Below are 26,455 nucleotides of genomic sequence, written 5' to 3' on the forward strand. Positions count from 1 at the left end.
AATCTATTACCGAGCACATTCAGAGTTTATGAAGAAACTAAATGAACTTTCTGTGACAATACTATCAGAGAAGGTTTTGTTCTTACTTCTATCTTCAGACAGGTTCATAGCTTAGAGATGGGACTAAAAACCAAACATCATGGCTTGGTAGCCTGCTTTCCTTATCTAAGGTAAGGAAACCTTCAAAAGCCTTGGTACTGAAATCTTTCTTCCCAGTCAAATGAGCAGGAATATATCTCTTCCCCTTTTACTCAATGGGAAGCGAGAAAGATGTCTTGAAAGACCACTCATTAGTTTCAAAGACCAAAAGAAGGATCAAGTTGAATTTTATGGCACTCATCTGAAGCCCCAGATTCGAGCAAAATACCACCACCATTAAAAAAGACTGCAGGACTTGCTCCCTTGATTCTGCTTTTATCAGTCAGTCTTTGCAGCAAAGGCAAGATGGGCATCCTCCAGAAAACAAACATGGACTGAAATCCTGGTAATGGGTATGGAGAGCCAAATAAGAGATTGAAAAGCATAAACCTGAATTGGCACTCATCCCATCTGACCATGAAACAAAAACAGCACTGATGAGATAGCTACAGTGAAAATATAGCTAAACAGCTCCTTCGGTGCTGTGTTCACATGTATCTGCTATTGGAAAGTACATTTAAAATAGAAGACTGAACAGGTTGAAATGTACCAATTTATGCATCATTACGGGCATTTTTAGACAAAAATATTAGCAGAATGTAGTAAGAGAAAAGGGATAAAATATCTTTGTTGAGTTGATTTTTCTACTGTCAGGTTCATAACAAGTTGTTAACTCTCCCAATTGTGGAATTTAGAAGCAAACTAGTACTTCCACTGAAGATAGCAGACTAAACCAACTAGACTTCAACTTAGGCCACTGAGCTCATCCAAAGGAAACGAATCACCTCAGCATGCAAACGACATGAAATAAAACATAAATTATTTAAAATTATATCATTTATCCTAACAATTATCTACAACTTAATTTCAGCTATTTATTAAGTTTCTAGCATGGGTTAAATGACGCAAGTATTTGCTAACAGAATGCAAATAGTTAGGTAAGGACTAACTCAGTTGCAAAGTTTCCTCAAACGTAGTAACAGTAAAAGCAGTGAACAGAATCCACAGAAGTACTGGAAGATGGGGAGGAAAAAAAAGAAGACTAGACTATTACAGCATGAAAGTAAGCTGAAACTGAAGTTCTCTTGACACAAACCAAACTCTCTGAAATTACTGCATAACATCTCTAGCAGCCCCTCTCACTCTTACGCCCTGAGGAGCTGGCCGAAACTAACCTCGACTTTTTTCACCCCTAACATTTAAAAGTCAGCCTTTGTTCCAACTATGAATGCTTTTGTATATTAAGAGAACATTTTACCCTCTTCCTTAGGCTTTAACATTTTTGTAAAAGAGGTGAGGCAAGTAAGATTGGCATATATATATTCTGTATCTGTGACATACTGTTACAGTTCCAAAAACGTTAATGATTGGGACAAAATGGTGAGATTATTTTTGGCTGACACCATACTTCAGAATTATACAATGGCATGAAAACTGACTGATGTCTGGGAAATGCCAGTACAGCTGGAATACTATCCAAGTTCCGATACCTAAAACATAATGTAGTCTGGTGACATGTATGTGATTTGAGATCCCAATTTGATAACACACATAACTTGAATCCTTCCAAGAAATAATGGGACTGTACTGTATACTATAATGTGGGCTCTGGAGCTTTGTATGCTGTGATGATGCAACTAAGTTTCAAGAAACATACACAAATAAGTTTCCCAATGGTACCAAAAGTCTTCATCATTTCTTCACAGAATTCCTGTGGTGTTAAGACCACTGTGTTTCTATGGCCTAGCTGGACAGGTACACTGGTGTTATCCACTCTTGTACAGAATACATGTCAACTCAGACAAATTTTTCATGAAGCTGTGGACCTCAGGCATATTTTTATTTATAGTTTTAAATGAGCTTGCAGCTGGTTTACAAGATCTACTAGACAGGCATCATTCCTGTGGAATATGGTAAGCTCTCACTAACCTGGAACCAAAAAGATTAAAGAGTAAACCCTGATCCTAGTAGGGACCGAAAACGTTCCAACCTGGAATCTGAAGTAATACTAAGAGATGAACCAAAAAGAGCACCTTGAAGGCTGATAGCCCATCTTGTGGCTCTAACGAGGAAATGATGACAAATGGTTTTACCACTAAGAATGCAAATGGATAGACCTCTTGACACAAAGGGAGTCAAAATAAGCTGATACTCCCCTTTTGTCTTTGGAGTAGGAATTAAATACCTAATCCCTGATTACTAAGGTTACATTTTCCACTCTTCTAAGTGTACATTCAGATGTTGCTTCAACAGTACCTTGTCATGAAGGCATGGATGTGAAAGGTAATGCAAGAGTACAAATTCACTGAAACCATCTGTAATATTCACTGCTCGCACTTTCTTGCTCTCGTTAAACCTGGGAATTCCAAGTGAGGTTTCCTGAAAGAAAGTCTGTCACTAGAAGTTGTGTAGGGGTCATTTGGTGTAGTAACCCATGCTTCTTCCTTTGTACTTCACACAACTGAGTTGTGCTGTGCAAAAAACAGACATCTGCTTCTTCCTTCAGACTGGAATGCATAAGCTCACTGAAAACACAGAGGAGCTCCAAATTCTCAACAAGCAAAGAGTTTCATTAGCCTTTGAATTGAAGGGGTACTGATCTTTAAATGAAGTATTTTTTATGGCTTGAACTCCAGCCCCGATAGTTACCTATATCAGCCACAGTCTTAAGGGCATGGATGTGCCCAAACATCCAAAAATATGTGCAGGCACATTGCATACAAGGCAGCATGACACACAGAGATTTTGGCTATCAGCTGCTTCTCACCGTATAGATTTTACTTCTTCCCACCGCTCTGTGAAAGTCTTTTTATAAATAGACAACCTGTTTTATTAAAGTTAGTGTTATCTTGACAGAAGCAAATGGTGACTGTCAACACATATTTAGAGAGTGACAGAAAGTAGATCTTGCCAAACAAATCCTGTTTTACTGTCCTTTTTTTCTCTTTTTCTTTTTTTTTTTTAACTAGACTTATTTTAAGTGATCCTTGTTGCCTTAATCTTTCCCAAATAGTAGCCATGAGATGCTGACTACTGCAAAGAAAGCCCTAGAAAGAATCGTGGCATCTCTAAACTGCCATCTAAAACTATGCTGCAGTTCTATTACCAAAAAATTCCTTGTTAAATGTTATTCCCAGCCTACCAGGCAAAAAAGAGTACAGAACATTTAACACACTATTCGGCTTTCTGACCACAGTTGCCATGAGGAACTGAAGAATCTCAACTTCGTGCATTTTCTTCAGGTTTTGAAATACCCTGAAGCCATCCTCTGGACCACCTTATGATCCAGCAAGCTTTCTCAGACAACTAAATTACTCCAGAATTAACTATTCCTCCACCTCTGCCTGCTGATCCTTCTCTTCCTTGTGAAAAAAAGATCTAACAGAAGAAGGCAACAATCAGAACAGTAGAAGATACTGCGTATGAATGCATCTCCTGAGCTGGCCAGGATTGATGAACATATAATAATGAAGTCACAGGTAGACAGAAAAAAAAAGTACTGAGGAAGGTTACCTTTTAGTCCTCCACCATTTCCCATTGAAATGGTGGTGTCAGGACTCTCCCAGATTCTTGATGTGAAACTCCTGAACAGAAATGGAGAGGGAGTACATGAAAGGCTGTGTGCCAATAAGATGCACAGCAGTAAGACTATTAATTTTAATTTGCCATTAAGGTCTTGTACATAGATAGAAAACAGATGATACCAATGCGTCAGCTGTTGCATTTGACATCATGTTTTCAGTACCTGAATGCCTTATCAGCACTGTCAATGTTGTATGAACTTGCAACGGAAACTTGGATCCTGGACCCATTGTACCAGACATACTATGAAGCCAAAGATACTACTGATCTAAAATCTGAAAACGTGCATACCAAAACTAAATCAGTCAATGAGCTTAAGCAATACTGTAGACTCCCTTGTTATAATTTCTATCAACAGAAATATCCATCTTAGACTAGTAGGTACTTTCTTCATATCCAGCTTAAGTAATTTTCCTTAACATATGAGGGAAATCTAGGTTTCATTTCTGGAACATGAGGAAGATAATTTCTTACAGGTAAGAGAACCTACATGAGGACCTCAGACAGGCCTGGACTCTACAGAACCATTAGCATTCATTGCTTACCATAACAAAAGGTACCTACAGTTACAGGGAGGAGTAGTGCAACATAGTAGTTATTTCACATCTGATTCACATCTTTCAGCCTGGACAACTACAATCTGAATCTGTAAAAACACTTCACAAAAAATTAAAACTTAAAAAATTAAGTTATAGAAAAGAATATCTGGAAAAAAAAATGCACTGGCTTTTTTTCCAACTTAATTTCTAATAACTTCAGCTCTAAAGGTAATATTTTTGAACAAAAATATTGGAATACTCCTATAGAGCCAGAAAATTATTGCAGCAAGTTGAAAGAATGCCTAGGATTGCATATCTTACAGGAAAACATAAAAGTCTACACTTTACCTCCTGTTGGTCAGATGTTGCCTTTTCAGGTAGTATGATTCCATATTTTAGTATATGGCCAGCTACCTATGACTTCATATTTAAGGCTGCACACCAATACAGCTTTAAAATTGAGCATAAATTCCTGTTTTAATGTAACACAGAGAGCTCTCTGAATATTCACTACCACCTTCTAGTTTGTCTTTCAATGACTTTTTAATAGGAAACCTACAAAGGAATGAAAATACGATTTCCCATCAACAATACTACTTCTCATCGTTAACAATTTCTCGCAAAACACTATGTATTGGAAAAGAGCAGAACATGCCAGTAACTTGTGTATTGGCACTTTATTCTACCAAAGAGAAAGGCTCTGCATAAGGCTTTATATTGAGTTGCCAAGAAATAAATTCTCAATCAAATGTCAATTTAATTAAACATTACTCCTCCTTCCCTGATTTCACATATATACCTCTTTTCTGAGAAGCAACAAGGCAAAATATGAGTCTCTCACAATATATCTCCATTATTCTTCAAAGTGCAGGCATCTAGCGTATCAGAACGACTACTGCTAGGTAACAGAAGATGTACTGTGATTGGCATTACCCAAAGTAATACCAGACACCATCCACCTTGCTTAGGTCACTTTTGTGCATACCACTACCTCTTTCCCAATCACTTTACCAGTCATAGTTATGACCATTAGGAAGAATACTTGAGTGTAAGACTACACTAACTACACGGTCAGAAAAAGAGTCTGCAAGAAAGAATAAAACTTCAGTTAAATATTTCTGCCACTTATGTCACCACAAAATGGCTTTTAACTCAATGTTGTTCCATCCCAACTCAAACATGCTTTCTATTTTACCACTACAATGCATGGTAACAAAATACTTCCAAAATAACAATACACTTTTCAAAAATAGCAAAAACCTTCCCCTTTTCTGTTCTAAAAGGCAGTGAGTGACTTTTATCTTTAAAAAAAAACAGTCACAAGGTTTATTCAACTTGGCATTGGAATGCCTCACTACCTTCATGTTCATCCAGTTGGTTATCAACTGATTCTCAGCCTGTATCACTTGGAAAAGTGCTATGACAAATGAGATTATTAACCCTTTTATAGGGCCACAGCACAGTAAAATTCAGCAAAACATAATCATCTCAGCACAGTAAAATTCAGCAAAACATAACCATCTCTTCCAGAAATGCCATTTCCAATTTTAGAAACTGAAAAATGATTGGGGATAAGCTGTTCATTCAAACTAGAAAAAGAATTTAAATAAAGCCTATTTTTTATCTCCACCTGCTGGCAGGTTTTCATGATATGGCTTCCCTGGCACAGCCTGACTTCAAAGAAAAACATCAGCAAGGTACAACAGTGGAATAAACTGAAAAGCCAAACAAAAAATAGCAACAAAAAAATTAACATCAATAAATAAGAAAGCAACCAGGACAAAATATAAAGCATAGGTGCTGAGAGGGAGACAAAAAGACAAGACAACTCAGAAAGAGCCAGACAATTTAGAAATACATTTTATGTCTCTAATGAATTTACATGATACAAATGAATGCTAATACTAGATTAGATTATTTACACAGAAGAATTATGCTATTTTTACATTGTATTTATGCTTATCTCACCTGTTTCCATCATGATTTTATATTTTTATTTTTTTTAATTACGCAAAATTTACCAGATGCCGTGGTCATCTGAAGTAATCCATCAAGAGCACTGGAAAGCAGACCTCTACTGGATACTTTTAAGTGACTTAATATGACTGGTACACATTGGTATTCCAAAAATAAGGCCTTCCCTTCATCTGTCTTCAGGTCTACGCGAAGGGAATCAAACGCCTGAGCCAGGTAATCCACTGAAAGATATCAGAATACAGGCAATAAAACTTCTATAATCATAGTTCCATTAAGCAATATGTGAACAACTATCCTGACAGTTACTGTTGCAGATATATACTTAAAAGTTAAATGGCTGAAAATATTCAATTTTATTTTTATTTAAAGACATCCTCCGCCTGTTTTTATTCCTTAACAATTTGTCATGAGTGGAGAAAAGGACTAACAACAACTCATATGTTGAAGAAAAATACTTACAAATATAAAGCCCTTCTAATATTTGGCCTAAGAGGAAAGAATTTACAAGCTTGCGTAGTTTGAGACAATGTTGGTTTCAACATCTGGGAAACCTCTATTAAAGGAGTCAAGTGCCGATTTGTCTGAATAAGAGCAATTACTTTCATGAGAGCAACTACTCCCATTCCTTTCTATAAAAAGCTGTAGTTTTAAGTTTCAGTGCATACATTTTATATACTCATCCACTGCGGAGTGCACTAAACTGAAGAAGTTTAGAAACTATATGAAGAACGTAGACTAAGTAAACCAATCTAATTTTCCTATTTTCCTGATGTCAAATCTTTCTCAGTATCTTGGAATAGCATTGATCATCTGAAGCACAGAAAATTAAGTACAAGGAAACAATTTATCCCGTAGCAAAAGTTTAACTACGGTGCCATCTGCTGGATACTGACATTTTGAAGGAAACGGGATACACGTTCAAACCAAATGTGCTACTTTATCACCAGATCATTAGTGCCATGTGGTCAGAGGGATCAAAATTCATACACAGTGATATTCGACGTATGTTTAACAACAAATTGCATTTTCCATGTTATAGAAGGCAGCAGTAAAAAGCAACCATGACAAGCTACACTGGTTCATTCTAATCAAGAGCACTCATCTGCTTAGGGTAAGTCTCTGCAATAACTATTTTTTGTATTGCAATTCTTCTTGCATACTTTTTACCAAACATTTCTAGAAATGTGAGTCTCAATTTAAGAGTAATTATCATGCTTCACCAAAATATCTTGACTAAAATAGTTCCCTCCAACAGCTGAAATACTGTGTTTGTTCATTAATGATGTCAGGGTGGTCTTCCACCATGTTTAAATCCTGTGTTTACTGTAAATACTCACAATATAAATACCACACAGGTCAGTTAAGCATAAAGACATACTAATCTGCTTAACCGTCTAATCCAGAAGGATGACTTCCATGAACAAGAACATTGTTCATTATCTATGGATTTAAAATCTTTGGCATCCCTGTTTGGTGTCAATCAGGGTGCCAGAGATTGCAGCAATTTTGTGATGTGGATCTCTGCTGTCTAAGAAATGGCCCAAAATTCATAACATATTTCATGCAAGAGACTGAAAAAAATCAGATGCCAAAGCAGGCATCTGATTCCGACATTCTGGCATGGTTTTTCAGGATTACCTTGAAAATTAACATCTCTGTAACCTCTCTCCATCTCTTTGTGTTACTAGCAGAGGGGATGTGTTACTAGCAAAGACATTTTAAAATACAAACCATTCTGAGAACAAAAGATAGCAAAAATAGAATAATGGAATAATTTAGGTTGGAATCTAGTCCAACCCTCCTGCCCAAAGCAGGACCATCTCTGAAGTTAGGTTAGATCGCTCAGTCGTAACCCCACTGAACAATTATTTGCTATCAAAATGATCTGTGCTTTTAAAATGTCTCTGAAAAGGGAAAAATAAGTGGTTAGTATCAGAAAGAGTTGGAAAAGGGTTATAAATACATTCATTCTCATGCTATCCTTGTAAAACTTATTCTTGCAGAAAATCCCAGTTATGCAGCACCACAGTACTCCTAAGTTGCTGTAGGTAGGCAGTAATCACCTCTTACACCTGCTCTTAATGGTATATAATCAGTGTTTTCTGCCTGACTTCCATAAAAAGGATCTGCAACACCTCTTGTTCCCTATTTCCCTTGAAGAGAGAAAAGGCTTCACAACTGAAGGCAGCAGTTAACAAATCAGCTGAGAGAACAGTTACTCTATTCTTTGAGATATATTTTGCACAGTTTTTTCTCACCCTGTCCGACACAATCTGATTCTTCTTAACTCAGTGTCTACTTTGAAACCTTTACCTTCTCCCTCTCCCATGAGGCAGGGAAGACCCAACTTCCTCTATTTCTTTGCCCACACATAATTATGTAGGTTTTAAGTAGAAAATTCTACTTTACCATTATACATATCTGCTAGTGTGAAAGGTGGGAAGATCCTGGGAACAAAGTGGAAACAGAAAAAAACACTGAAAGGAAAGAGTCACCGTGTGATGCCCCCTTGATTCTTTTTGGTTAACAAAAGGCAGAAGCGTGAGCTGAAAATGATGTAGCTGTTTCAGATATAATAATCCCCTATCAGGCACTGACTGTCTGGACTATATTGTTTAAGAGGATATTTGAATTTTTTATTTTTGATTTTTTTTCCAAAAAAATAAACACACAAAAATTCAAGTCTTTATATACTTGATAATATGTAGCAATTATATTGCATTTAGGATTCAGAGCGGACCTATCAACTCTGCTGCTTTTATGCTGAGGGACTCTTTTTGCATAGGTGAACGAAATTGCTTCATAGCAATTATTGAAGCCATTATTGAATTAAAACAAATTAAGTCAAAAGAGAAAGCTAATAACAGAGGTCAAAATAAGACATTCTTTTGGATTACTCATCAAATCTGCAGATTGACAAATTAAGAACCTTGAAGCATAATTCAGATTACATACTACTGTTAAGTTTTCAAAGAAGTCATACATAAATTAGAAATAGGTAAGAATTTGTTTAAATGACCAAAGTTAATCTGTAAGGTAATATTAAAATATCTCTATAAATCAGATTGATTGAACGTTTTTCTTCTCCGGGTTCTGACAGAAAAGTGTACACCAATCTCTATGTCAAAAGGAAGGAATGCGTTAAAAATCTGAGTTTGTGCCTCTTCTCATAGGGTGCTCAACACTCAGAGCTCACAAGAAACAGTCCATTTTTGTCACCACTTTACAGAAAATGTTTTAGACTTTTCAGATCATATCTGTTTTCAAAGAAGGCCCCACTGAGAAGATCTGCCACAGCGTCTTGAAAACTGCACATGTGGAGTAACCTGTCATGATCTGAAGCAGACGTCACTATTTTCAGAGCTGTGTTATCTCCTGATATGACCTTGTTTGCTTTTGCCTTGTTAGCAAAGTACATTACTATACCACATCAACATAGGAATTGTGGAAGATTTTGGGTAAAAAGGCCACTTTTCATGCTAGACAAGGTGGCTTTGAAGTCTAAAACATTTTTACATAAATAGAACATGGTGCCTTCGTAAATGAGTCTATTTAACAGTGAAATCTGAATGGACAATCATATCAAGAACTGACAATTTCACAGAGTAGGATTTTTCAATGTTGATATGGATAGCCATTTGCAGTGCCAGACTTTGTAGGAGAAGAGGGGAGCAGCAGACAGGTAAGGGCTGGAGTATGAACTGTATACTAAACTTAGACCAATGGACAAAGCAATTTCAGGACATACATTGTACCACAATTCAATCTAACAATTATAATCCACTAATGTCCTGGTTTCGGCTGGGATAGAGTTAATTTTCTTCTTAGTAGCTGGTACAGTGCTGGGTTTTGGATTCAGTATGAGAATGCTGTTGATAACACACTGATGTTTTAGTTGTTGCTAAGTAGCGCTTATCCCAAGTCAAGGATTTTTCAGTTTCCCATGCTCTGCCAGTGAGGAGGTGCACAAGAAGCTGGGAGGGAGCACAGCCAGGACAGCTGACCCGAACTAGCCAAAGGGATATTCCATACCACAGGACGTCATGCTCAGTATATAAACTGGGGGGTTGGCCAGGAGGGGCGGATTGCTGCTTGGGCATCGGTCAGCGGGTGGTGAGCAATTGCATTGTGCATCACTTGTCTTTCTTGGGTTTTACTTTTCTCTTTTTGTTATCTTCTTTTTCTTTACAATTATTAGTATTATTATTTATTTTATTTCAAATATTAAACTGTTCTTATCTCAACCCACGAGTTTTACTTTTTTCTTCCAATTGTCCTCCCCATCCCACCACAGGAGGGGGGAGGAGTGAGTGAACGGCTGCATGGTGCTTAGCTGCCGGCTGCAGTTAAACCACGACAACTACACAAGTGGCTTTCTCTATGTGACTACAGATACATCAGAAATACCTACAAACATCAGATTTATCTATAGAGATAAATACAGCAAAGTTGTAACTATGTCAGAAAAGAAACACTTGACACTGCAGCTGATCAGCCCTTCAGAGGACAGGTAAACAACCTACTAGCTTAAACAGGACAGTGAAATTCTAGAACTGTGCAAAATCTGCTACTTATTTCAGTTTATAAAAGAGCAACTAGCCGTGCCATTCTATGCAGTAAAAATCTTGGCAATCCAATCACTGTTGTAGTGACAGTTTGACAGAATTAACAACATCTCTTTTCCCCTTCTTCAGAAACGTTGATTTGTCTGACAAGAAGTCATCATATTAAAAGGAACACATAAATTCCAACATGAAATGAATAATAGCAAGACTCATACTTGCTTCCAGTATATTTTGCTTCACAAGGTAGTAAAACTCAAGTAAAAACACTTTTCACTAATAAAGCATAATAGACTCTACGGTATCACTGAAATGTTTTTTGTCCAGGCACATGACTGAACTAAATAAATAAATACCAAAAAACCCAGAACTTACCTTGTGTCACTGTTTTAAGCACAATTAAAGTTGACAGAAACCTCAAAGGCATACAGGAACTCTTAAAGAAAGCTGCCGATTTTGATTTACTCTCTGTAGACTGTTCAGAAGAACTATGTGGGTTTCCCTTACTTACTATGCCTTTGAAAATATCTTCGCCAAGTCTCCTCATTGTTGATGTCATTGTTGCATGCTGTTTCAAACAATGCACACAGTTAGTGTAAACATTAAAACACATTAAAATCCTCTGTACTATATACAGATACATATGTTCCCCTAGTGATTAAATATTAAATAGCAAACGGTTTGACCATGTATTGGAATATAATCTGTATAGGAGATACTACTTTGTGTTCCAAGAGCAGCTGAACAACACTATCACGGCACCTTATCAACACATACTTCACAAATAGACTAGTTAGTGAGGGCCCCTGATATGCTGACATTATTTAAGTTGCCTCTGGTTCCAGAACAAGCTCAGCTTCAGTCAACTCTATTTTGTAAGGTTGCCTGAAGTTATATCCTGTAAAAACATTTACAGAATTAAATGTCTAAACACGAACCTTAAGAACACTGTACAGGTAAGAGCTATTAGACTTTTCATCATAAACTATACAGAAATATTACTTCAGAATCAAACTTCACAATATGCTCATTTAAAATATAGTTTCTTATCAGCACTAAACCCAACAGCTTACTACTCTATTGAATTTAAACTCAAGATATTTACAAAGTTTCCTACCTTTTCCTTTACCAAAAGCACTATTGACAGCACTATGCACTATACTGAGTCTTTACAGTATGGCTACTGTCTTTTTCTTTATTATACTGCTAAATATTTTCTTATAGCACTTCCATCAATTTCAACAAACCTCATGCATAAAGTGAACCTAAAAATATTGCCTTTTCCAGTGCAAAAGTTTTGTAAATACTATGTAAAAAAATTATTTCTGAGATGCTTAGACACCACAACAGAGATCACATACTTATGAAAACTATGTTTAGATACACAATGCAAAATTTAAAATTAACTTGAAAAATAATCTTTTTTTTCATTTGCCATCTGTGGTAAATGCCATGAATTTATGCTTTGCAAAGACAGCAGAGTTTCTTTTATATATACTACTTGAAAACATCCACTTTTCATATGTATTTGAAACACAAAATCCATTAATATCTTCTGTGAATTTAGTTTTAAAAAAACCATACTGCAAGAGGACTACTTGTTTTACCTGAATACCAGTGTCTAGCTGTCTTATAGACCAGTAAATAAATTTAATCACAGGCATGTGTAGTTTAGGATTCACAAACGGCATCCACTGGAGTTGCTCAGTAGCTATAGGCAAAAGCTGTAAAAATATACAAAAGTAAAATTACATGCAGTATATGAAACTACTGTATAAGCTAACCATAAGGGAAAAACAAACAAAACTCCCAACTTTCTCTTGGAGTTTAACAGATTACATATGCAAATACTCACTGGGCAGATCCACTACAGGTAACAGAATTATACGCATAGACAGATTTTAAATTTTACAGAGGTTTACATACAAAAGTGGAGATACATCATGTGAGCTCAGTCTCAGTAAGTCCAATCCCAATAGCTATAGATCTTTAATAGAATGAAGAAAAACAGTAAAAGAAGAGTTTCTGAACACCTCACTGATTTCCAAATCTTGGTATCCCCAGAAAGAAAACAATAAAAGTGTTAAAAGTATAGCATAGTATCACCTTTTATCAGTCATAAAGTGAAACTTTAATATCTAATACAGGCATAAAAATATTTTAAATTAGACATGTTCAGCTCCTTAGAAAAAGGGAATTATGTACAATATTGCACATAAAACATGACAAGTTATCAACTGACAGAAGTGACTTGAAATAAAAGGCTGAGACTCTCAAGTTGAGACTGAACACCACACTCTTCCTTAAAAAATATGTGCTTTACAACTGACAAATTATCTAATGAATACTGACTTATTAACAGTGACTTTGTTTTAATTACTGTCTCCAAAGCATGTATAAAACAGGCTGACCTGTTATATTCTCAAAATCATTTAAAAACCCCCATAAATCTGAAAACGTATTAATACAAGCAAACAATTCAAACCCCTTTACCTTCATACACCTTTCCTGGGTGCAGGTTGCTTTGGAGGTCTGGGTAACCAGAAATTTATGACTGTCCTCTCTTTCTTCTTGTATTTTTATTTTGCTAAGGTGCTGGTCTGAGATCCAATCCATAAGAAAAGTTAAGAGCTCATAAACTTGTGAATTCAATGGTAGCTGTAATACATCCACAACATCAGATATTTCAGCTTTCAAGTTAACGATTTTTCTAAGCCAAAATAGTAACAGACTGAAATGTATGAGAGTATGTTAGTTCTGAAATATTATGCATAATTTAAAGAATGATGAATATATGCCTGATAAAATCTGGAAGGTAAGTTACTGTATTGGGAGCCTGTGGAAAGCATTATATTCAAGGAAACAGTGATCTTAAACAGGCCATGTGTGCTCTCTGTTGGGCCTTGTACCTAGGGTTTGAGAAGCCTGTATGTTATTAATACAACCTGTAACTTATAGTATCTCTGGGAAGGGTAAACCGTATGTGGATCAAGGGGTGGAAGGTGGTGATCCTGACTGGGAGACCACTGTACATCAAGGAGTCAGAGATCCACATCACAGTTACCCTGAGTAGGCGCAGCCTGTGCCGTGCTGCACAGATCAATCAACTGCACAGTTTAGGCTGTGCTTGGCCACAGGATCAACTCAGCCAGCTCACTGTAACAGGAGCCTGCAGGCAGCTCCCACTTGGTACCGGTGATCACGCCTCCTGCCTGGCCTTGCCTCTGTCTAAAAGGGCAACAAGAAGTTCTCCTGTGAACGTCCTTCATGAATAGAATTGTTTTCTAGTAAGAAAACTATATAATAGCTTGAATGGCCAAAAAGGAGGAGCTTCTCTCCACGGACAGGACCTGCTCAGCGTGCCCTGGGAAAAATCCACCCAGGCTCCATCTGAGGCTGCACAAACGCAAGCTTCCCAGCATCTGAAGGGACATAATATTTACTTGTTATCCATATTCCTCCTCTTACTCTGTCTTATTAAAACAGCTATTTCATTAAGCCGTTTGTTGTCAGGCCTTTCTTACAGAGATCCAGAAAGAACCCTGCATCATTTCTCTCTCTCTATGACACCTCACTCCCCTGCTCACTGCAGAACAGGTACTATATGTGATGGTTTCTGGGTGTGAAAATGTATGCACGTAATATATTTTGTGCTTAGACAAACGGTTATAAAAGGCCTGGGAAAAGATTTTCACATACAGAATCACTCCATTTTATAATTCTGGCCAAATGAATTACAGAAGAAAGCAACTCCTTCATGTCCTTTGCACGGGGAAATTCTTATTTCAATGCACTAGACCTCCTTTGCTTTATTTCATACAATCCACTGTTGTCAAAATTTAACTGGGTAACTAGCATTGTTAGAAAAAGAACAAAGACTTCATGAAATTGTCATTCTGTCCCTTTACTACACTGCAATGAAATACTCTACGAAAGATTTCCAGAGGTACCTGAAGACAGGCTGCACGAACAGTTCTCTGAAGACTTCAAAAGTTCTCTTGTATCTACCTTCAGATAACTGTTTTCCTCTTCACTCAGAACTGTAACTACTGATACTGTTTACATTTCACTTGCAACCAAAGTACACTAAAACCTATGTAAACAGAGAAATATGTTGGCTATATATAGACAGCACAGTTTTAAGGTGTCTGATGTAGATTAATTAAGTAGGATGGCGTGAGTATCTCTTTCCCATTTCACAGTTTACGAAACTAGCTGGAGAAAATCATTACCAGTTAGGAGATGTTGGTAGAGTACTACCAGAGGACTTGCTACTAAATGGAATAACATGGAGACAGAAAGCATTTCATTAAGTGACGTAAGAAGATATTTTAAGGAAAACAAGGTGATCGTTTTGGAACTGTATATGAACACTGCATTTATTCTCTTTCCCTCATTAAAGACTATTTCTCAAAAAAAATAACAATAGTACAATCACTTTTGGCTTAGAAAATTAAAATTCTTTATCTGATACTTCGGACTGACTACTTTTTAGCTGGTGTTATTCATAAGAACAGTGCTGTACTGTAGCAGTAACCAGAATGAGTTTAAGATTTGCTCTGACACAGCGAAAGAAACCAGTTACAGTGTAAGCAGGTTATAATTTTAATTGACAGGTGAAAGATGACGTAACAGGAAGAGGAAAACATACCATATAAATAAAAATATATACATATACTATATACATACAGAATATGAAATCCAACAGATTTATTTTTAGCAACAAGCTTAATTCTTTGTTAGCTGCCTGTTTTCCTCCAACATAACCTGTATCTTTTCTTACTATAACTAATTCACTCATAAAATAAAATTGAAAGTTACATTTTCTAATTTCTAGCAGATACACAGAGAACGTTCCACTGCCTAATGTCTTCTGAATGAATCTTTCATTTTGCCCAGTTCTTACCTTAGCAATTCTTGATGTTACCATCACTTTTTCCTGCTTGACAGGTTTACTTTGTTGCACCACTTGACATATATCCTTAGACTTCTGTACCATTAAAAATTCATGCTTCCTCTACAACAAAATGTAACAATGAATTATATTTCACTTTTTACCTATAAAGGAAGTAGGTACATGTAAGAACAAACCTTACTTGTAGATTCTCTAAACGAGCTTGTACTTTTCTTGCTTGACCTTCCAACTTCTTGTTCAGCTCAGTTACATCACTTAACTGAAAGAATTAGAAAATGTTAAAGTATCTGTAAATTCAAAACTCACTTCTTGACTTAATTATCACACTGAAATAATCTGATGTGGTTGCTGAGCAGCTAAATTATTTAAGTTCAAGTTTTTTCTACTGAGCACGTAAAGTGACAGAAACAAAATCATCATTCACCTCCTCAACATATCACAGAATCACAGACTGGTTGAGGTTGGCAGGCACCTCTGGAGGTCACCTGGTCCAACCTCCCAGCTCAAGCAGGGCCACTGAGAGCCAGCTGCCCAGGCCTATGTCCAGACAGCTTTTGAATGTCTCCAAGGTGGGAGACACCACCACCTCTCCAGGCAACCTGTTCCACGATAAATAAGACAGCAGTAGCTCTTTGTCACCCTGCAGCCCAACCTTTCAGTTTGCAGGGGAAGAATAAGCACTATAATGTCAATCTATGTATACAGGCACTACACATTTGATTACTTTTCACGAAGAAGTGACATAAAAATGGAGCACACGTTTCAGGAATGGTCCAATAGTCTTGTTAACGAGGAGGGTGAAAGTTTTCTTCTCTGCAGAATTAAACAGTTACTGACCATGCTACAAAAACAGTTTGCTCTGTGAGAAAAGATGAGGGAAACTGTAACCTCCATTTAAATATAAGAAACACGCTCTATGTGTACAATGAACAACATGATTATCACAGAAGCCCTCAGTTTGCACAGAAATGCAAAGATTTTATAGTGAGGGGAAGTACAGAGACAGATGGGTTGCACCAGAAGCATCAACATTCTAGGAGTTAGGTCTGACCTTCTCTAAGAGAAAGAATAAGGCTCTGCTGTAGATTTTTATTGTACTCACACTATCAGAACTATAATTAATTAAATGAATAAGCAATAGTCAAATAGTTTAGATAGCAATTTGTGTGTCAGCATTTTAGGTCAGACTTAACAGTCAAGTGAGATGAAAATTCTTAATCTCTGTATTACTATGAACCACTATCTCAGTTTAAGAACTGAGAAAATACTGCCTTAATTAACATTTGTAAAAATAACTGAAAATACTGAGCAAACATGAAGTTAGAAATACACATTCTACTTTTTATGTAATAGAATCAGCACAGCAATTCAGCACAGGGTGGATTCTATTATGTTATACAATACTTTCTCTCTGTCCACTCTCAATTTGCTTCAGAGGACATGGATTTGTCCTTCCTAACAATTAGCTGTTGCTAGTGGGTCAGAGGAATAAGTCCAACTTTTTTTTATACTATAAAAGATCAGAGAGGCTAAATTTCAAGTACTAGAAAAAGGTATGGAAAGTACTTTCAGTCATTCATACAATCCTTGTCTTACAGAAACCAAAAATCAGCAATTTTGCAAACTTAAGCTGTTCAAATATTTAAAATTGTTGACTGTAACTTGTAAAATTATTGGTAACAGGAAATAACTAATTTTACCTGTTTTCTTAAAGAGTCATTCATTTCCTTCAAGGTGTCAAATGATGACTTCAGCCTCCTATTTTCTTTAGTTATTTCTCTCAAGGCTTCTGTCAGCTGTTTAACTTCTGCCTCGTGTCGCTATAGAAATATCAAATTTAAAAACATGGTTACAAGAGACTATTTTAGAAACAATTCTAAGCTAAGTTCCATTTTAGTGTTAAAACAATAGGACAAACTTTCAAAGATCAAGTTCGTAATTCTGCATGGCCAAATTTGCACATTCAACCAGTAGTGAGAAAAACAACACCCACACAGCATATTAAGAAGAATCTATAAAGAAACTGAGAGCAACGTGCACAGCCTATTGCTCTTATTCTTTCCAGATCCTGCCCAAAACAGATTATATCAGTATGTACATTTCTCAAACAAGTCAGATGTGGGAAATGTTTGTGAACTAAAAACAATGACAAAGCTTTTATTTACAGCTTATTCTTCTGTAATTACAAAAAATTGTGATTCTGTTTTGCAGCAACTTTTAAGGTTTCAATTAGTTTTTCTGGCTTTGCTCACTCTGAATCACGCAGAGCAAGAAACTAATCCTATGCCTCGTAGACTAGTGCTCTGTTTTACAGCACAAGCATATGAATTGTTAACTACAATGTGCATATCCACTGCCATTCTTCTCTTTCCTCTGAATCTTATTTTAGATTTAATCTTCTCTGGACACCAGTGCATCTCTTTAAGTATCTCAGATTTGATCAAACAGAAAAGTTTTACTGAAAATATTCCAACTATATATACTTACTATCTTTCATTTCTCCCCTTCCATGAATCCACTACTCTTCACTCATTCACCCACTCATTCTCTACTTTTCCACTTCCAGTCATATCCTCTCTTCCTACATGTGCAAATGACAAAAATAAAGCACAGTAGAAGTTTAAAGGACGGAAGCCCTGAAGAGATCCTTCTCCATACTTCAGCTTGGAAGCTCAGTAACTTCCATTCCAGCCATACAGGAAAACCATCTACAATTCCTCTTTCCCTCAAATGCCGCTCTTCTTCAGCCAACAGGATCAGAACAGCTGTGAGCAGGACATTCTTGTCTAAAGCACCTACCCACACTTGCCTAAGACAACACAGAATCACAGAATCATTTAGGTTGGAAAAGACCCTGAAGATCATCGAGTCCAACTGTTAACCTAACACTGCCAAGTCCACCACTAAACCATGTCCCTAAGCACCACATCTACATGTCTTTTAAATCCCTCCAGGGATGGTGACTCCACCACTTCCCTGGGCAGCCTGTTCCAATGCTTGACAACACTTTCAGTGAAGAAATTTTTCCCAATATCCAATCTAAACCTCCCCTGGCGCAACTTGAGGCAGTTTCTTCTCGTCCTCTCATCTGTATGAAATGACAGATCCCCTTTTCATACCAATAAACATGCAGATGCTGCCAACATATAATTGAGTGCACCCTATCACATCACATGGAATGTTTCACTTCCATTTTCTACATCCACAGTTAAGAGCTTTATTTGAAGTTCAATAGCTCCTCTAGGAAGAATCAGTAGAGAAAAATTAATCTAAAAGGTAAGTAGAACCAATTCAGTTGTTAAGCCATAGGGTTGGAGGTGATGCCAGGACGTCTAAGCCATCCACTTCCATAATCAAATCAGGCGGTATCATCCATATCATAACCAGCTATACCATTTCACTCCTGCCAGATGTTTGCCTAGTCTGTTCTTAAGTCCTCCAATACTGGAAACACTGCAGTGTTACCAATCTACCTGTTCATATGTTTTAACTATTTTTGTTAGATCTAGTTTTTCCTAATACTTAACCTAATTTTCCCTTACTACTACTACTTCTTCTATTACAGACATGAAAAAACCATTAGTTTCTTCCTCTTTGTTGCACCCTTTTATGTAGCTGAAGATTGGCACATTCACCCTCAATTCATCCTGCATGTTTAACCCATGCATCCACTCATCATCCTCTATTTCTGTAGCTGGTATTTCTATTCAAATGCAATACTGTACACTCACACCTTCTGAATAGTATACTGTTTTTTTCAGACTGTCACAGAAACACTAGACAGATAGCGATATATTTTAAAAGTCAATTTTCTTTAATGATATCAAAATGTAACGGTCAAATTGAACAGGAATGTTATGTTGTATTGAGATATAACGGCCAGATTAAACAGGAATATTAGGTCATAACACTGCGATGAACACAACTTATTTACAGGTTCAGGATGTCAGCTGGGAACTATCACTACATGAACTGTAACCAAATCTAAGCTTAGATGGATGACTCAAAATGCACAATGACTCACTGATAAGGCGAGGCACTCAACCTGCCGCAATTTCCGTGCGCGGTGTCCTGACCCACAGGGAGAGTCCCTGACTGCAGACCCGCTGCTCTGAGGAGGACTGGCTCAGTGTGCCCTCCGGCGGGGCTCCATTTATACCCTAGGTTGGATCGGGGCTTGCGGTCATATACGGTCAGCAGTCTGGAAACTTCTCTTAACCGAGGTGTTTCACTGTTTGAGGTGGTTTTGGCGGGCTGGGGCAGCTGGGGTGCGTGACTTGGGGCACTCTGTGTAGGTGACTCCAGCCACCGTGGCTGGCCGGCTCGACCCCCAAACCGCGGCTTCTGGTTTAACTCTTTCCTTCCAGCAGTCGATAAGTTTTGGCCTTTATCGGGGGGGGGGTGGGGGGTGGGGGGGGTGGCGGTGGGGCAGTGGTGGGTGTGTGCACTTGCCACACAGACCTACCATATATTCAATTTGTCAAGATCAATTTTAATCCTAATGTTCTTTTTCAGCATGCTTGAAATTCCTCCTCACTTGCTATTTTCTTCAAATTTAATAAATGTGCTCTTTCTCACCATCAAACTTCTTATTGAAAATACTGAATAATACTGGACTGAAAAGATATTCCAGAATCCACTATGTACGTTCCTTCAACTTTACTGTGAACTACTGTCTCACTACAGCTTTACACCAACTGCATTACATTTATGTTATACTTTCCTAATATGATGTCGTGGTTTAACCCCAGCCGGCAGCTAAGCACCACGCAGCTGCTCGCTCACTGCCCCCCCACCCCTGGGATGGGGGAGAGAATCAGGAAAAAAACCTCGTGAGTTGAGATAAAGACAGTTTAATAGGACAGAAAGGAAGGAAAAACAATGATAATGATAATAATAATATGACAATAGCAATACTAAAAGAATTAAACTATACAAAGCAAGTGGTGCACAATGCAATTGCTCACCACTCATTGACCGATGCCCAGTTAGTTCCCGAGCCGCGATCCCCCCTCCCAGTTAACTCCCCCCAGTTTATATACTGGGCATGATGTCATATGGTATGGAATAGCTCTTTGGCCAGTTTGGGTCAGCTGTCCTGGCTGTGTCCCCTCCCAGCTTCTTGTGCCCCTCCAGCCTTCTTGCTGGCTGGGCACGAGAAGCTGAAAAATCCTTGACTTAGTATAAACACTACTTAGCAACAACTAAAAACATCAGTGTGTTATCAACATCCTTTTCCTACTAAATCCAAAACACAGCACTATACCAGCTACTAGGAAGAAAATTAACTCTGTCCTAGCCAAAACCAGGACATATGATTATGAAAATGCCATGCAAAACTGTATACAAAATTTCTAATTAAGTCCAGACACATAACTACTACTTCTCTATTAACAATGCCTGGTACCTTGCTGTAGTGGAAATGAGACTGATTTGACAATTTATGATTAACATACGCTAGTAGTTATTTATTCCATTGTTTTCTGCATTGTGCTTCCCATAGTTTGTTCATAGCTTGTTTCAGGAGCTATTTATTTATTTATTTAGAAAACTGACATTAAGTTGATGGCTGTACAATTCTTTCCCTTTTGAAAAGAAAGGCACCACATTTTTTTAGTCTTCTAATACTCCATTTGATCTCTACAAATTTTCACAGATAACCACTAATTTTTCCTCGGTTTTCATCAGCCAGTTCTCTAACTGGTGTAACATTCTTATAAGCTCAGAAGATTTGAAACATCTAAATGAACACCCTAACATATTCCTTCCCTGTTAAACGTTGAGGTCCCGCTCCTCTGATGCCCTTTTCCCCTTTTTAACATGTAGTCTATCCTCCCTCAACAGCTTGTGGGACAGGTTTATCTGCACACTTCAAAGAAATTTAATTTCTCATCTTATGGTTTTGACACAAAGTACACATATTTAAGGACTTCTCTTGGTGACCTTCTGGATAACAACCAAAACTTTTCACAAGACCTAAATTCAACAGCAAACACTCACAAGAACAGTGTTGTTAATTACTACCTATTCTTATAGTAAAATTATACCATTTCATTTTCTGCCACACCTCCAAAGTTAGATGGATCTTTTCTTCCTTTGAACTTTCTGAGTGGTTTTTTGCTAATACTCTCTGCAATAGCTGTTACATCATAAGGTCTCATTGTGTCTTAAAGCCTTCCCAAGAAAATCTACTTCAACTACAGCTAATGCAAAGATACTCATTTAAGTTACACACAATTACAGATAAACCACAATTTTTTCTCTAATACTAGTTATACAGTTTTTGCTGTTTTAGAAACAAGTTACCTTCTTTTCTAAATTGTAACAGTAAAATGTACCTACACATCAGACAATGAAATGCACCATTCTGAAACAGAAGCCATACGAAAACCCTAACGATATTGTTTGGTACTTTTTACGTAAACCTTTCATTTGGGGATTTCAAGCACTTTAAAGAAATAAGCATTATATCCAGCAAACGTGATGACTTAAGGTAACTACAAACAAGTTAAATGGCATGTAGAGCAATAAACATCATTAAATATATTACTGCACCTCTTTTATAATTCCAAATTTTGTGTGAACTTCTTCCTCAACACTTCTTATTTTAGCCAAAGCTGCTTCATGTCTAAAAAGCAATGCTTCTCGCTCTGTTAGAAACTGCTCTCGTTTCTGGAGTTGCAGAGCATACTCCTGCTGTGCTGAACTTTCTCTCTGTATCAAGAAAAAAAAAATGTTGAAATGGCTTTAAAACCCATGAAATTGTCACAATTTATACTGAATTTGAATTTTCTCTCCCAGAGATATGCTTAGCTTTTTGTAAAATTACAGTGTTACACAATAGCTTACTAATTAAAAGTATCCTGATGGCCATCTATGTTCAGTTTCCCCACACGTTAACCCAAATGATGTCAATGTTTGTCGGAATGGCTCGGCCTCCCAAAATACAAAATTCAACTCTACATGGTTGTTCAAGTATAAACCTAGACAATTAAACTTGGGCTTTTGCTTCCAAAAGTTTTGGATAATGGTATTAACCGTAAGACAAAACAGAGTCTGATGCGACTGTCTACGCTGAACACTAGATTACTATATTGTTTCTTCAATTAGTGGGAAGCATCCCTGAAAAAGTGATGAGGAAAAAGAGATACAAAATTATTTTTAGCTCTTATGGTGCAAAAGACAGTCCTGGCAGGGAATCTAGCAGAAGCATGGGAGCTATTACAGAAAAAAAACATATAGGAGGTTCTTCTGTTAGCTGCCTAGGCCTGCTAGGGGATGAACTGTTGGGATTCCCCAGCAGCACAAAGTAAAGATAAGGCAGAATGGAGGGTTTTTGCAGGAGGCCATGAAGGCAAGTGCTCTTGAATGCCTAGAGTCAGGAGAATAGTTTCAGATGCTCTCAGGAGAAGCAATGGTTGCAGGTGTTTCCCTCCATGCCCAGTGCATCACAAGACACTCTTGGATGTAGAAGCACTGTGTTCAAACTCCCTCAAGCTGAATTTTAAGCTGATCTACCCACTATGCAAGTCAAAGCACCGCTACCAAATCAGTGAATTAATTTACAGGAAGAGGTGGATGATGACAGAGTTCTAGTATGTAAGTCATTGTGATTAGTATAAGTAATAGCAATAAATAAGTTATAGTATATAAGTTTCAGCATATAAATAACAGTAATTTAATATATAAGCAATTTCTGGATTCTCTGTCAAAAGTGAGAATCTTCATAACATTACTCAACAAAATTTTTAAGGCGATTCCAGTTCCTACCTGGAGCTTCTGATGTATGACAAATAATTCATCATAAATTTGACTGATGTGAGGAGGTATTAAGCCTTCACTATTGCATGCTTGAGCATCAGTTCCACTCACAATTTTCCTTACCAAACCATTGGTAATACTTTGGTCACTATTTTCTTGTGTCTTTGCAGCCATACGGGATGGTAAGTTGCTGCCTATGGAAAGGAAACCCCCATTTTACATTAAAAAATTAGTCCTAGATAAATGATGACATGATTGTTGTTCCAAAACAGTGAAAACTGATTTTAGGCATTTGGAGTGACAAGTATAGAGCAAGAGGTATCAAAATGAGAAAGTAATCTCCTAAAGAATTACATAGAATTGCTCAAAGCTGTGTTCCATGACTTGTTTGAACTGACCAGTGATCAATGGAGTTTTAGAAGTAAAACCATGCCTTCCACTTCAATATAGAAATCCCATAGATATCGGTATGAAAATCTGTGTACAAACTGAACCATAATGTAGCCAAAATGTCCTCTTATTTTTGTAAGGGCTTCAGGCAAGTGATTAGCTGCTGACTAGTCCTTGGCCTGACATCTAAGTTAACAGAACAAGACTTAAGAAACTACTGGACACGACATGAGAAACAGCTAGACATGACAGATAAGAAGTGTAAGAAGCTGATGAAAGTTGCAGATAACACAGTGAGGAATGGCTGCATTTCACAAATAGTCAAATGGCCAAAATTCACAGATAATTGAAGGGAAGTATTGGCATCTTTTGGGGACAGACATCTTGCAAGGCCAACTGCACCTAGGTACCACAACAGGCCAAGATTACCTAGATGACAGTATGAGAAATACAAATTTGGGTACTGTGCTCGATTTGGCTGGGATAGTTAATTTTCTTCACAGTAGCTCATATGGTGCTATGATTTGGATTTGTGACCAAAACAGTGTTGATAACACAGAGATGTTTTAGCTATTGCTGAGCAGTGCTTGCACAGCATCAAGGCCTTTTCTGTTTCTCACATCACCCCACCAGCGAGGAGGCTGGGGGTACACAAGAAGTTAGGAGGGGACACAGCTGGGACAGCTGACCCCAACTGACCAAAGGGATATTCCATACCATATGACGTCGTGCTCAGCAATAAAAGCTGGGGGTAATAAGAAGGAAGGGGGGACTTCCAGAGATGTGGCATTTGTCTTCCCAAGCAACTGTTATGTGTGATAGAGCCCGCTTTCCTGGAGATGGCTGAACACCTGTCTGCTGATGGGAAGTGGTGAATGAATTCCTTGTTTTGCTTTGCTTGCATACGCAGCTTTTGCTTTACCTATTAAACTGTCTTTACCTGAACCCACGAGTTTTCTCTGTTTTACCTTTCTGATTCTCTCCTTTCCTACTGGGTGGGGAGAGTGAGCAAGCAGCTGTGTGGGGCTGAGCTGCCTGTGGGGGTTAAACCACAACAGGTACAGATGTAGCAAAACTCAGGCCAATGAGGAAAAAGTAATCAGGGATAGGTTGTTTATTTGGCAGGCAACTAGGGAAGAGAAAAGAAGGACAATGAGAAGGAGAATCAAGAAACAGAAAAAAGGTTACTAGATAAGCAAATGATGTAATTGGGGCTAATTGGTGGTATGCATTAGGCAGCCCTGTGGTTGATCACCCATCACAGCTGGAGCAGGACAATAAACCAAACCTGTTCTGCCACAGTGTGTCTGCTTCAGGGGTGAGGAAGGAAAGCATAACTAGTACAATGCCACACAAATCATAACAGAAACAGAAAAAAAAGGGAAAAGAAACCAGGAAAAAAGTAGTCATATCTGAAACAAATGTGTGTGATATTTATCAGATTTTTGTATTTTTTTGCCTTTGATCCCAAATACTGTAAACTATGCATTTTTCCTGGTGCAATTAATATTTTTTTTCTTTTCAGAAAGAATGTGTTTTCAGAACCCTGTTCTTATACTCTCCCTACCCATTTAATACAACTCTTGGTGACAGTCTATTACAGTTCCATTGATCTGTTCTGCCTGGCTTCTGAGATTCATTTTAGCCACTTTGGGGTTGGTTGGCTGTCTGTCTCCACACTTCCAGATACACTTTCAAAAGAATACATCAATGTTCTTCTAAACCTAAAACTCTCCATAAGAGAGAGCTACACTGATTCACAAACTCCTCCAACTGCAGCAGCATTTTGAAATTTTTGCAGTGAATGAATGCCAGCTGGTCCCTGCTACAATCTTCTAGTTAGAATTTCCTGAGTTAACTGAACAACAGATAACACTCTCTCTCTACCCGTTGCCAGTTTTCCATCCTTAAACTGACAAAAGACATCTGACTTAACAGAGTTGTAGTATTTGTTAATGCAGCTAGCTACTTAAAACAAAACAAAACAAACAAACAAAAAACCCAAAACTCACCCTGTTTCTTCATTTATATTATAAAGTCACATGGCAACCAGTTTCATAAAAGGTTGATTTTTTTTTTTTTTTTTTTTTTAAATGGATGTTAGTATTGCATCAAGTATGTCTGGACCTCCTAAGCTAATCCTAAAGGAGTTACTCATACTTACATGAAAGGTTAAATCCCCAAATTAAAATACATTTTAGCTGATTATTGTATTTCTGAACTGAATAGAAATACATTTACTAGGAAGTTTTTTAAATTACATGTTGTCCTGGTTTCACCTGGGATAGAGTTAACTCTCTTCTTAGTAGCTGGTACAGTGCTGTGTTTTGGATTTAGTGTGAGAATGACGTTGATAACACTCTGATGTTTTAGTTGTTGCTAAGTAGCGCTTATCCTAAGTTAAGGATTTTTTCAATTTCTCATGCTCTGCCAGCAAGCAGGTGTGCAAGAAGCTGGGAGGGAGCACAGCCAGGACAGCTGACCTGAACTAGCCAAAGGGGTATTCCATACCATAGAACGTTATGCTCAGTATATAAACTGGGGGGAGTTGGCTGGGAGGGGCAGATCGCTGCTCAGGCATCGGTCAGCGG

The 26,455-nt window shown here is 37.6% G+C and overlaps 1 protein-coding gene across 2 annotated transcripts in view; it reads right to left on the reverse strand.

The window, feature by feature from the left end:
• The window catches only part of CCDC138 (coiled-coil domain containing 138), a 42,038-nt gene that overhangs the window by 11,333 nt on the left and 4,250 nt on the right, over nucleotides 1–26,455 (reverse strand). The window contains exons 5-13 of one of the 2 annotated variants that reach the window (XM_050903675.1): nucleotides 23,484–23,668; nucleotides 22,269–22,427; nucleotides 17,414–17,533; nucleotides 15,895–15,972; nucleotides 15,705–15,815; nucleotides 13,292–13,456; nucleotides 12,406–12,522; nucleotides 11,174–11,366; nucleotides 6,281–6,457 (exon numbers count right to left, since the gene is read on the reverse strand). In XM_050903675.1, the coding sequence (XP_050759632.1) occupies nucleotides 6,281–6,457; nucleotides 11,174–11,366; nucleotides 12,406–12,522; nucleotides 13,292–13,456; nucleotides 15,705–15,815; nucleotides 15,895–15,972; nucleotides 17,414–17,533; nucleotides 22,269–22,427; nucleotides 23,484–23,668 (1,305 nt within the window). Of the gene's footprint in view, nucleotides 1–6,280; nucleotides 6,458–11,173; nucleotides 11,367–12,405; nucleotides 12,523–13,291; nucleotides 13,457–15,704; nucleotides 15,816–15,889; nucleotides 15,973–17,413; nucleotides 17,534–22,268; nucleotides 22,428–23,483; nucleotides 23,669–26,455 lie in introns of those variants that run through there. The other variant, XM_050903683.1, reaches the window with a different exon arrangement.

This window comes from Gymnogyps californianus, chromosome 1 (assembly GCF_018139145.2).
Source record: "Gymnogyps californianus isolate 813 chromosome 1, ASM1813914v2, whole genome shotgun sequence".
Classification (NCBI taxonomy): Eukaryota; Metazoa; Chordata; class Aves; order Accipitriformes; family Cathartidae; genus Gymnogyps; species Gymnogyps californianus.